The 13,264-nt window shown below is 38.9% G+C and overlaps 1 protein-coding gene across 1 annotated transcript in view; it reads left to right on the top strand.

Moving 5' to 3' along the window:
- Window positions 1–309: 309 nt before the first annotated feature.
- LMX1A (LIM homeobox transcription factor 1 alpha) overlaps window positions 310–13,264 on the top strand; it is a 71,219-nt gene continuing 58,264 nt past the window's right edge. Inside the window, exons 1-3 of the mRNA XM_069969049.1 lie at window positions 310–335; window positions 5,242–5,327; window positions 6,933–7,119. Of these exons, the coding sequence (XP_069825150.1) occupies window positions 5,249–5,327; window positions 6,933–7,119 (266 nt within the window). The 5' untranslated portion in view covers window positions 310–335; window positions 5,242–5,248. The remainder of the gene's footprint in view (window positions 336–5,241; window positions 5,328–6,932; window positions 7,120–13,264) is intronic.

The following is a 13,264-nucleotide window of genomic DNA, read 5'->3' as shown; positions in this document are numbered from 1 at the left end:
GTGGGAGATGAAGTGGAGGATACAGCAGTGCATGTGAGGAGGAGAAGAAGCAGGAGGAAGAGGAGAAGGAGGAGGACAGGAGCTGCTGCACAGGATGAGGCACAGGAGGGATCCCAGGGCTCCAGGGTCCCAGCAGCAGGGAGAGCAGTGAGGAGTGACAGGTGTCTGAGCCCAGGGACCAGTAGCCACACAGCTGGGCAGGGCTCCTGGGGAACCTGTAGCCTGGAGGAGGAGGAGACAAGTCTCAGGACAGGAGCTGCTCTGCTCCCTCTTATATCACTATACACACTACTGGCTGTCAGTGTCTGCAGGAGCTGCCCTGTCCATACAGCTGGGTGAGTGCCCCCCTGCCCCAGGGGTCTGCGACCATCAATGCTGGAGATGGGACCAGCATCACTGTCTGTCTGTCCTGCTGGGTGACTGCCTTTACTCTGCCAGCTAGAGAGTGCCAGCAGGGTGGTCTGTGTTATTACATTCTAGCTTCTCGATTAGTTTACACTGTATCTTCTCTATTAGTAAACACTGTATCTCTTCTCTATTAGTATACATTGTATCTTCTCTATTAGTATACATTGTATCTTCTCTATTAGTATACATTGTAGCATCTCTATTATTATACATTGTAGCATCTCTATTAGTATACATTGTATCTCTTCTCTATTAGTATACATTGTAGCATCTCTATTAGTATACATTGTATCTTCTCTATTAGTATACACTGTATCTTCTCTATTAGTATACATTGTAGCTTCTCTATTAGTATACATTGTATCTTCTCGATTAGTATACATTGTATCTTCTCTATTAGTATACATTGTAGCATCTCTATTAGTATACATTGTATCTTCTCTATTAGTATACATTGTATCTCTTCTCTATTAGTATACATTGTATCTCTTCTCTATTAGTATACATTGTATCTCTTCTCTATTAGTATACATTGTATCTCTTCTATATTAGTATACATTGTATCTCTTCTCTATTAGTATACATTGTATCTCTTCTCTATTAATATACATTGAAGCATCTCTATTAGTATACATTGTATCTTCTCTATTAGTATACATTGTAGCATCTCTATTAGTATACATTGTATCTTCTCTATTAGTATACATTGTAGCATCTCTATTAGTATACATTGTAGCATCTCTATTAGTATACATTGTATCTTCTCTATTAGTATACATTGTAGCATCTCTATTAGTATACATTGTATCTCTTCTCTATTAGTATACATTGTATCTCTTCTCTATTAGTATACATTGTATCTCTTCTATATTAGTATACATTGTATCTCTTCTCTATTAGTATACATTGTATCTCTTCTCTATTAATATACATTGAAGCATCTCTATTAGTATACATTGTATCTTCTCTATTAGTATACATTGTATCTTCTCTATTAGTATACATTGTAGCATCTCTATTAGTATACATTGTATCTTCTCTATTAGTATACATTGTAGCATCTCTATTAGTATACATTGTATCTTCTCTATTAGTATACATTGTAGCATCTCTATTAGTATACATTGTAGCATCTCTATTAGTATACATTGTATCTTCTCTATTAGTATACATTGTAGCATCTCTATTAGTATACATTGTATCTCTTCTCTATTAGTATACATTGTATCTCTTCTCTATTAGTATACATTGTATCTCTTCTCTATTAGTATACATTGTATCTTCTCTATTAGTATACATTGTATCTTCTCTATTAGTATACATTGTATCTTCTCTATTAGTATACATTGTAGCATCTCTATTAGTATACATTGTATCTCTTCTCTATTAGTATAAATTGTATCTTCTCTATTAGTATACATTGTATCTCTTCTCTATTAGTATACATTGTATCTTCTCTATTAGTATACATTGTATCTTCTCTATTAGTATACATTGTATCTCTCTATTAGTATACATTGTATCTTCTCTATTAGTATACATTGTATCTCTTCTCTATTATTATACATTGTAGCATCTCTATTAGTATACATTGTATCTTCTCTATTAGTATACATTGTAGCATCTCTATTAGTATACATTGTAGCATCTCTATTAGTATACATTGTATCTTCTCTATTAGTATACATTGTAGCATCTCTATTAGTATACATTGTATCTCTTCTCTATTAGTATACATTGTATCTCTTCTCTATTAGTATACATTGTATCTCTTCTCTATTAGTATACATTGTATCTTCTCTATTAGTATACATTGTATCTTCTCTATTAGTATACATTGTATCTTCTCTATTAGTATACATTGTAGCATCTCTATTAGTATACATTGTATCTCTTCTCTATTAGTATAAATTGTATCTTCTCTATTAGTATACATTGTATCTCTTCTCTATTAGTATACATTGTATCTTCTCTATTAGTATACATTGTATCTTCTCTATTAGTATACATTGTATCTCTCTATTAGTATACATTGTATCTTCTCTATTAGTATACATTGTATCTCTTCTCTATTATTATACATTGTAGCATCTCTATTAGTATACATTGTATCTTCTCTATTAGTATACATTGTATCTTCTCTATTAGTATACATTGTATATTCTCTATTAGTATAAATTGTATCTTCTCTATTAGTATACATTGTAGCATCTCTATTAGTATACATTGTATCTTCTCTATTAGTATACATTGTAGCATCTCTATTAGTATACATTGTATCTCCTGTTGTCCATTTTGCTTCTTTATATAATGTTGTATATGTTGTGACATGTTCTGTATTCAGTTGTGTTATGTATATGGGTATACAGAGATACAGATGGCCGGCTATCCTATGTATATGGGTATACAGAGATACAGATGACCGGCTATCCTATGTATATGGGTATACAGAGATAGAGATGAGCGGCTATCCTATGTATAAGGGTATACAGAGATACAGATGACCGGCTATCCTATGTATATGGGTATACAGAGATAGAGATGAGCAGCTATCCTATGTATATGGGTATACAGAGATACAGATGACCGGCTATCCTATGTATATGGGTATACAGAGATACAGATGACCGGCTATCCTATGTATATGGGTATACAGAGATACAGATGACCGGCTATCCTATGTATATGGGTATACAGAGATACAGATGACCGGCTATCCTATGTATTTGTTGTATCCACCTAATATCTGCATGTTCCGAAATGTACAGAAATATATCAGTGCCCCCCCACCCCCCCACCACACACACACACACACAGTGCAGGATAAATAATAATAATGTGTTATATATAACTCTCCTCAGTAATATAATATAATATTGGAGAAGGTGACAGCCCCCTGTATATTGCTGTGTATATTAGGTGGGATGGGTGAGAAGTGTCTGGGAACAGGGAAGAGAAGGATATCATGTATAACTAATGGTATAGATATTATTGGTGTCATTATTATAGAGACAAAATCCTGGATAATCTCTCATTATGTCACCGCCTATTATCTATAACAATTACTTCTATTAGTATTATTATCTATAACAATTACTTCTATTACTGTTATTATCTATAACAATTACTTCTATTACTATTATTATCTATAACAATTACTAGTCACCTTATTTATTTATTTATTTATTTATTCATTTATCTCTTTCTATAGCGCTATCTCTGTTTATCTATATTTTGTTTATTTACAATCTATTTCCTTTCACATTATATTTATTATCTCCTTCCTATCTATCATCTATCTATCTATATATCTCCTATCTATCTATCTATCTATCTATCTATCTATCTATCTATCTATCTATCTATCTATCTATATATCTCCTATCTATCTATTATCTATCTATCTATCTCCTATCTATCTATCTATCTATCTATCTATCTATCTATCTATCTATCTCCTATCTATCTATCTATCTCCTATCTATCTATCTATCTATCTATCTATCTATCTCCTATCTATCTATCTATCTATCTATCTATCTATCTATTATCTATCTATCTATCTCCTATCTATATATCTCCTATCTATCTATCTATCTCCTATCTATCTATCTATCTATCTATCTATCTATCTATCTATCTATCTATCTATCTCCTATCTATATATCTCCTATCTATCTATCTATCTCCTATCTATCTATCTATCTCCTATCTATCTCCTATCTATCTATCTATCTATCTATCTATCTATCTATCTATCTCCTATCTATCTATCTATCTATCTATCTATCTATCTATCTATCTATCTATCTATCTCCTATCTATCTGTCTCCTATCTATCTCCTATCTATCTATCTATCTATCTATCTATCTATCTCCTATCTATCTATCTCCTATCTATCTATCTCCTATCTATCTATCATCTATTATCTATCTCCTATCTATCTATCTCCTATCTATCTATTATCTATCTCCTATCTATCTATCTATCTATCTATCTATCTATCTATCTATCTATCTATCTATCTATCTCCTATCTATCTATCTCCTATCTATCTATCTATCTATCTATCTATCTATCTATCTCCTATCTATCTATCTATCTATCTATCTATCTATCTATCTCCTATCTATTCTCTCTCTCTCTCTCTCTCTCTCTCTCTCTCTCTCCTGCTCTGTGTTTATTATGTGATGAAAAGTTATAATGGAAAGTAAAGTAACTTTTTCTCTACCCCCCCCCCCATATATATAATACCAGGATGGTGTATAATATAATAAAAACAGTTTAATAAACCTCGATGTATCATACTGGCGGTATGGCCGGAGCTGTATCACGATATATCTCTCTATATATGACGGCTGTATATGCTTTTTCTTCCCCTCAGTATCACGATATATCTCTGTATATATGACGGCTGTATATGCTGTTTCTTCCCCTCAGTATCACGATATATCTCTGTATATATGACGGCTGTATATGCTGTTTCTTCCCCTCAGTATCACGATATATCTCTGTATATATGACGGCTGTATATGCTGTCTCTTCCCCTCAGTATCACGATATATCTCTGTATATATGACGGCTGTATATGCTGTTTCTTCCCCTCAGTATCACGATATATCTCTGTATATATGACGGCTGTATATGCTGTTTCTTCCCCTCAGTATCACGATATATCTCTGTATATATGACGGCTGTATATGCTGTTTCTTCCCCTCAGTATCACGATATATCTCTGTATATATGACGGCTGTATATGCTGTTTCTTCCCCTCAGTATCACGATATATCTCTGTATATATGACGGCTGTATATGCTGTTTCTTCCCCTCAGTATCACGATGCTCGATGGACTAAAAATGGAGGAAAATCTCCAGAATGTGATAGACAAGTCGGCGGCCCTGTCCCTGTCGGTGTTCGGTGAGTGTCCGGTCCCGGGGGGGGGGGGGGGGGGGGTGGTCGTGATATTACTGGCTGATCGCGACATAACGGGAGAGTCCTCTGCGCCTCATCCTCACTATAATCATATATATATATATATATATACAGTATCATAACAATAATAATAGAGGGACAGTATATACAGATCTATGGAGGGACAGTATATACAGTAGACATCTCTGCACTGGATATTACTCATCATTCTCTATTAGGCTATTAGTATAATATATACAGACCCTCCTCCTCTCTCTCCTCCTGAGATGGTGGGGGTAGTAGTAATATCCCAGGAGCAGCTGGGAGCAGGAAGGGATCACACCTCAGGCGGGGGGATGTAATAAAGAACATTAACCCTTCCCACCCCGGAGGGGACAGACCCCCAGTATAGTCTGCTGGATGAGGAAGGGGGCAGTATATACTACTACTCATCTCTATCTATCTATCTTCTATCTATCTATATATCTCCTATCTATCTATCTATCTATCTATCTATCTATCTATCTATCTATCTATCTATCTATCTATCTCCTATCTATCTATCTATCTCCTATCTATCTATCTCCTATATATCTCCTATCTATCTATCTATCTATCTATCTATCTATCTATCTATCTATCTATCTCCTATCTATCTATCTATCTATCTATCTATCTATCTATCTATCTATCTCCTATCTATCTATCTATCTATCTATCTATCTATCTATCTATCTTCTATCTATCTATCTATCTATTATCTATCTATCTCCTATCTATCTATCTCCTATATATCTCCTATCTATCTATCTATCTATCTATCTATCTATCTATCTATCTATCTTCTATCTATCTATCTATCTATCTATCTATCTATCTATCTATCTCCTATCTATCTATCTATCTATCTATCATATAGGTATGCATGACTTAATATGATAAAAAATAATAATTTCCTTATTTGTACGAGCGTTACTATATGTAGTTTCCTACAGGTTAGCATACAGATAACCCCCATTGCTGTATACCTGTAGTGGTGACTATATCAGTAGCTGATCTGCTCATGTATGAAGTATCTGGTACAACAAATGCAGGACATAATGTATATCAGAAAACCTAAAGCAATGGATTAATAATAGGCAATGTAATGTATGACACCAGCTACCGAGAGCTCATATATACTGTATATATATATATATATATATATATATATATATATATATATATATATATATACGCAATGGTTGTTATGCCCCCATCTATATCTATGGGCAGTATTGTTTTCTATTGAAGAGACCCAGTTAGAGCAGGGAATGCACCATGGAAGATAAATCTGCATATTAGTTGTGTTTTAGAGGAATAAGACTAGATAGAATGTCCATCAGCTCTCCTCCATAGGGAAGAGAACGTATCTAGTCTAATCTATCTACCTTATATCTATAATCTATCTATCTATAATGTTATCTATCCCTCCAGAAGGGAAAGTAGTTTTCATGCATTAACTGGGTCTCTTTAATGGAAAACAATACTACTCAGACATATATATATATATATATATATATATATATATATATATATATATATATATTGATAATGTTGTCTCCATTGCAGGGCGAGCTCTGGATCAGAAGTGGGTGTGTGAGGGCTGCGAGCGTGTGATCTGCGATCGCTTCCTCCTGCGGATCAGTGACAGCCTCTGGCACGAGCAGTGTGCTCAGTGCTGTGCCTGTAAAGAACCCTTGGAGAGCAGCTGTTTCTACAGAGACAAGAAGCTGTACTGCAGAAACGACTACGAGAAGTAAGTCCTATAGGGGGAGACCTCTATACTGTACAGATGACAGGGAATCCATGCATGCAACATGTGTGAACTGGAGCTGAGACTGTTATATTCAGAGGCTTTGGGTAGTTTTTTTTTAGCTTTTTGTGGTCTATAAGGTTTATAAGATTTCATATATTCATCTGTGCTTTTATAATGTACAAAATGCTATTATTTTCTGGTGCAATGTGTCCCCTCCTTGCTCCCCCTCCCATCCCTCGCCTTGCAGCCCACTCAGTAGTCACCTGTCAGTTTTGCCCATATACAGTGTACACCATAATTTGTATTATTTTTTGCAAAAACCAAATGTCCAATCTAAGTTTCCCTGACTACTACTGTGGGGTTATTTCTTCATCCTGTATGTTCATTTTTGTCAAAAAGATGTAAAAAGATGTAGACCTTTAATAAACTAAGGTATATCTGTATACATGCTGTATTTTACTGATGGCAATTCCTTAGATTCAGTTTTGCTGTATACAAGTGTAGAGGACAATACCGTTATATACAGTAAAAAAAAAAAAAAAGTTGCAATGAATTTTTCTTTATCATGTAAGTCAATAGGAAATAGATTCTGCAGTACAGCATCACATACAGAACAGATGGGTAAAATATTATTTTTCATCCTTCCATCTTGTACAAGTCAGAGTATTGGCTGCAAAACTTGCAGACTGCTTTCTGACTGCAGAAAAAAAAGCGACATTTACTAAGGAGTCTAATGTGTGTAACTATCCTAATGGGGATTGGTGTGTATTTCTTCCAATATCTTGTGACTGATTCATTAAAATGTAGCACCGCCATAGTAAATGCATCTAAGTAATAAGTCGCAAAAATGCAAAAATTGCACATTTATATTCACCTGGTACTGACCAGACGTAGGCCTGCACCTGTTTGTGTGACTTTTTAAAAAGTTGCAAATGATAAATTGGGCGCTAATCCCGGATTATACAAACTTTTGGGTGAATACTCAAAACAGGCAGGATAAAAAAAAAAGTTGCATCTAAAAAATATTCGCCTGTCGAATTCTGATTCCTAAATAGACCAAAAATGGGTGAAAAATCCAATTATTCACCTAAAAATGGGCACAAAACCCTTGATAAATTCCGCCCCGTATGTATTCATATCATCTATGTACGAGGATCTGAAGCTATATACAAGGGCATGACCACTGAATCCTGAAATGTTGCAGATATGGCAGATGTAACCTTGGCTTCTGCTATGTTTTTTTTTTTCTATTGTGAAGTTTATACTTCCTCTATGTTTGTTATATACAAGATGATACATAATACTAATATTCCTCTAGTAACCTTGTACCTGGTGCTGAGCAGCCTCCCCTATATATGTGCAGTATAATTCTCCCAGCATTACTGTACCTATCTGTCCTCCATGACCTGATCTGTCCAAGGTACTGAATAGATTGATGAGACTATGGACTGATGCTGGACTGATCACTGCTGCTCCTCATAGGACACAAAGAAGAAGTGGTGGGAACTAAATGCAGACTTGTTCTCATGTTCTTGGTTTATAGCCACCAGTAACCCAACACAGAGATGACTATGAATGTCTATGTAGTTATATCCATCAGGATAATATAGATTCATGGCTGGTGAATTGTAAGGAATTTAAGGAATTTATCGGAATTGTTGGTTTGGAAACTTTTGGATTCTTAAAAGTATAAAACTTTTTTATGACTTACTTGCTTTGTTACTTTAAGTATATGTATGTATGTATGTATGTATGTATGTATGTGTTAGAGTTTTTTTTTCTTTCAACTCAACTCATGTCAGAAAGTTATACAGATCTTTAATATATTTCTATTTAAAAATCTCCAGTACTCTTACAATACTTATCAGCTGCTGTATGTCCTGCAGGAAGTGGTGTATTCTCTCCAGTCTGACACAGTGCTCTCTGCTGCCACCTCTGTCCATGTCAGGAACTGTCCAGATCAGCAGCAAATCCTCATAAAGTTATATAGATTTTTAATTTACTTTTATTTAAAAATCCTAAGTCTTCCAGTACTTATCAACTGCGGTATGTCCTGCAGGAAGGGGTGTATTCTTTCCTGTCTGACACAGTGCTATCTGCTGCCACCTCTGTCCATGTCAGGAACTGTCCAGAGCAGGAAAGGGTTTCTATGGGGATTTGCTGCTGCTCTGGACAGTTCCTGACATGGACAGAGGTGGCAGCAGAGAGCACTGTGTCAGACTGGAGAGAATACATCACTTCCTGCACGACATACAGCAGCTGATAAGTACTGGAAGATTGGAGATTTTTAAATAGAAGTAAATTACAAATCTATATAATTTTCTACCACCAGCTGATTTAAAGATTAAAATTAAAATGTTAAATTTAAGCCACATTCTGTTGGCTAAACCTAGAGGTCGTCTATTTCTTCAACCAATATTCAAGATATTGATCAGAGAGCTGTCGCTATGCTTTGCCCAGGGCACAGTCTCTGTGTTATACCCTTGTCCTATATCTAAATACCCTAGGTAGGGCAGAAAGAAGCATCAATGCCTCCCCATCACATTGTGCCAAGGGTACATCACCCAGCTATGCCACCGGTTGACTCTATCATAGTAAAAAATAAATTAAATGGATCCAAGGCTGTGACATATATTGAGGGATATCACAGAGTTACCATTCCATATGTGCTGGAATTCTCGCTCAGTTTTCATAAAGAAATTTGGATGGATTTTTGGCCCTTTTTTTTAGCACCTTGTTCGCCAATGGGGTGTGGCTTAAAGGGACAGGGCGTGGCTTGGGTGAAAGGAATGTGGCTTCAAATGCAACACTGATCATGGTGGAAAGTATGCCATCCAATATGGGTATAAAGTGCATCTAAACATGAGCCAAACATCTACCGCGCCCAGAGCTGCCGGACTGCCGGGTCTAAGTTTGCGCTAAGGATTATACGGGATTAGTAAATCTGCTCCAATGTGTTTTCTCTCGTTCCTGACAAGAGTTTATCGGAGCTGTAATGAAGTGCAGTTACATTGATCTCTGTGAAGCTCTGAGCCGGAGGGGGACATAGCATGTGTGCAGCTGCATAGGGGCCCAGCGGGTAAGGGGGCTCTCTGCTGTCCTAAAAGCAATAAATAGCATCCCATTGAATGTAATGGAGTCATCTAATGGAGGTTATAGCTCACAATTACTAATGAATTGTTGGAGAGGTAAAAGGGTGTGCTCTATGACTAGGGAATGAAGAGCCTGTTATAATAATATTGCATTGGGGGGGTCCCCATGTCTACCCCTACTCTTATACCCATGAATACTGATCAAAGCTTATAGACCCAGCCCAAAGACGCAGAGAGTAGTGGAAAAGCTGGTGGAAAGGAACCGTGTACAGTATGTGTGGCCATAATTCTAAAGCAAGAATAAGGATTCTTTCGACCTCCAGCTGTTGCAAAACTATAATTCCCATCATGCCTGGACAGCCTGTCCAGGCATGATGGGAATTGTAGTTTTGCAACAGCTGGAGGGCTGCAGGTTCTGCATCCCTGCTGTATTGAATAAGAACTATTTAAAGGGGTTATTCTAAAATTACTGTTATCTAGTCGTAAGTTTCCGAAAGCTGGAACTACCACCAATCCTGACCATGTCCATCCCATGTCCCATGGTTAAGCATGCACCCTAAGGCTATGTTCACACTACGTAAAACTACGGCCGTAGTTTTGAGGGGTGGAACATAGCCTTATTTTTAATGGGATCCCGGCCGGAGCGTACACACATTGTATGCGCTCCGGCCGCTTGCTTCACTGTGTGCTATGGGAAGCTCTGATGCGGGCGTGTGCTGATGTGCCCGCATCAGAGCTCCGCACGGAACGGCCGGGTGTTCACGTAGTGTGAACATAGGCCTAAAGCTTTATTCACTTGCTATAGCGTACAGTATTGGGCAATCTCCATCAATCCCACGGAAAGCAAATGGAGCTTGACCATCACTCTATGTATACAGATGGACTAGGGACTCTTAGGCCTCATTGGTCCGCACCAATGGCTGCATTCACTTGAATGGTCCCTAAAATTGTCCATGGTCGTGGATCAGTGACCACAGAAAATTTTTACGGGGCGTGTGAATGCAGCCTTAGGGTACTATTATACACGGAACGATAATCGGCCGAATAGGCCCGATTCGGCCGATTATCGCTCCGTGTAATAAATGCAAAGATCAGCCGATGACAACGATCATCGGCTGATCGTTGATATAGGTTAGACCCTATTTTCGTTGGGCGTCGACCGCGCATGGCTGCGTGTAATAGCGGTGCGTGGATGGCGACTAACGATATACATTACCCATCCACGCTCCAGGGCTGTTCTTGCCGTCCGCTTCTCCCGGGGTCCTGCGCGCGCTCTAGCTTCACAGAGGCCTGTCAGCTGATAGGCCGCTCAGCCAATCACAGGCCGCGGCGGTCCCGGCCTGTGATTGGCTGAGCGGCCTACCAGCTGACAGGCCGCTGTGAAGCTAGAGCGCGCACGGGTCCCCGGGAGAAGCGGACGGCAGGAGAAGCGGACGGCAGGAGCAGCCCTGGAATGTGGATGGGTAATGTATGCCAGTTTAGCAAGGGCTGCAAGGACATCGTTAACGATGTCCTTGCAGCTCTTGTCAAACGATTATCGGGCCGTGTAATAGGCCCAGTAAACGAGCGCCCATCTAGCAGATCACTGCTCGTTTACAGGTATTATCGGGTCCTGCTCGGCCCGTGTAATACCACCCTTAGGGTACTATTACATGGCCTGATGGGGGCCCGATAATAACTGTAAACGAGCACCGATCTGCTAGATGGGCGCTCGTTTACTGGGCCTATTACACGGCCAGATAATCATTTACAAAGGGCTGCATGGACATCGTTACCGATATCCTTGCATCCCTTGCTTATACTGTATCCCTTGCTTATCCATGCTGCAGGGCTCCTCTTGACGATTAACAAAGTGCATACATTACCTATCCATGGTCCAGGGCTCCTCCTGCAGTCTGCTTCTCCCCGGGTCCCGCACGCTACAGCTTCAGAGCAGCCTGTCTTAGCTAACAGGCCCCTCAGCCAATCACTGCCCGCGGCGGTCCCGGACAGTGATTGGCTGAGCAGCCTGGCAGCTAAGACAGACCGCTCTGAATCTGCAGCGTGCGGGAGAAGCAGATCGCAGGAGAAGCCCTGGACCATGGATGGGTAATGTATGCACTTTGCAAATCGTCAGCCGCCAGCCGCGCACTGCTATTACACGTAGTGATGCGTGGTCGGCACCCGACAATTATAGGTCCAAACCTATATCATGATTGTTGTCATCGGCCGATCGTTGTGTTTATTACACAGAGCGATAATCGTCCGGATAGTGCCGATTCAGCCAATTATCGTTCTGTGTAAAAGTACCCTAATTCTTGTGATTGGTGGTGGTCCGCATGATCAGATACGTATTGCCCATCCTGTAGATAGGAGATACGTTCTAATCATGGGGTGACCCCTTTATCCCCACCCACTGGCCCAATGATTTTACTCCTACATTATAGTCATGTTGTAGTGTAAAGTCCCGCTGTACGTGGTAATACATTGTACTTATAACTACATATAACAGTGCACTCTTGTGTCCAGCATATGGTGGTTACTAGTTGACCGCTCTCGTGTCACGCCTATAGATATGGCACCGCACCCATTTGATCCAATTGCTGGTATGAACACCCAGTGCAATGCCTCCAGATTCCTGCATTCAGCTCTGAATCCCCAATGTACCCCAAAAGTAATAATGTCTCCTGTGACCGGACCCTGGGGTGCCATGAGTATAAGACTAAACAAACACAAGCCCCCATAGGGGAGGATCCGTGCCCCCAGTAATACATCTGACTTTTCTCAGTTTTCTTTTGTTTGAAGACACATGGAATTTATTTTCCTTTTTGCCCAAATATCCATTGACGAAGTTCTGTATTTGTTGGTTCAGAGGACTCGGAGGCGATGAGGAGCATTTCTGGAAGGACTCCCCTTCCTGGCCGCTGAGAGTTTTGCTTAAGGGGTTAATTTGCTCTTTGAACCTGCAGCTTTCTGCTCTCCGAGGGATCTCAGAGCTATTCCTGGAATGTCCGAGCTGGCCGGGATAAGGAGCCCCCGCTGGGTGTCAGCCCTGTGGCTACAACCTTTGTCAT

This window comes from Dendropsophus ebraccatus, chromosome 4 (genome assembly GCF_027789765.1).
Source record: "Dendropsophus ebraccatus isolate aDenEbr1 chromosome 4, aDenEbr1.pat, whole genome shotgun sequence".
NCBI classification, from domain to species: domain Eukaryota; kingdom Metazoa; phylum Chordata; class Amphibia; order Anura; family Hylidae; genus Dendropsophus; species Dendropsophus ebraccatus.
Note: the sequence above shows the minus strand (reverse complement) of the source record. Positions and strands in the feature narration are given on the sequence as shown.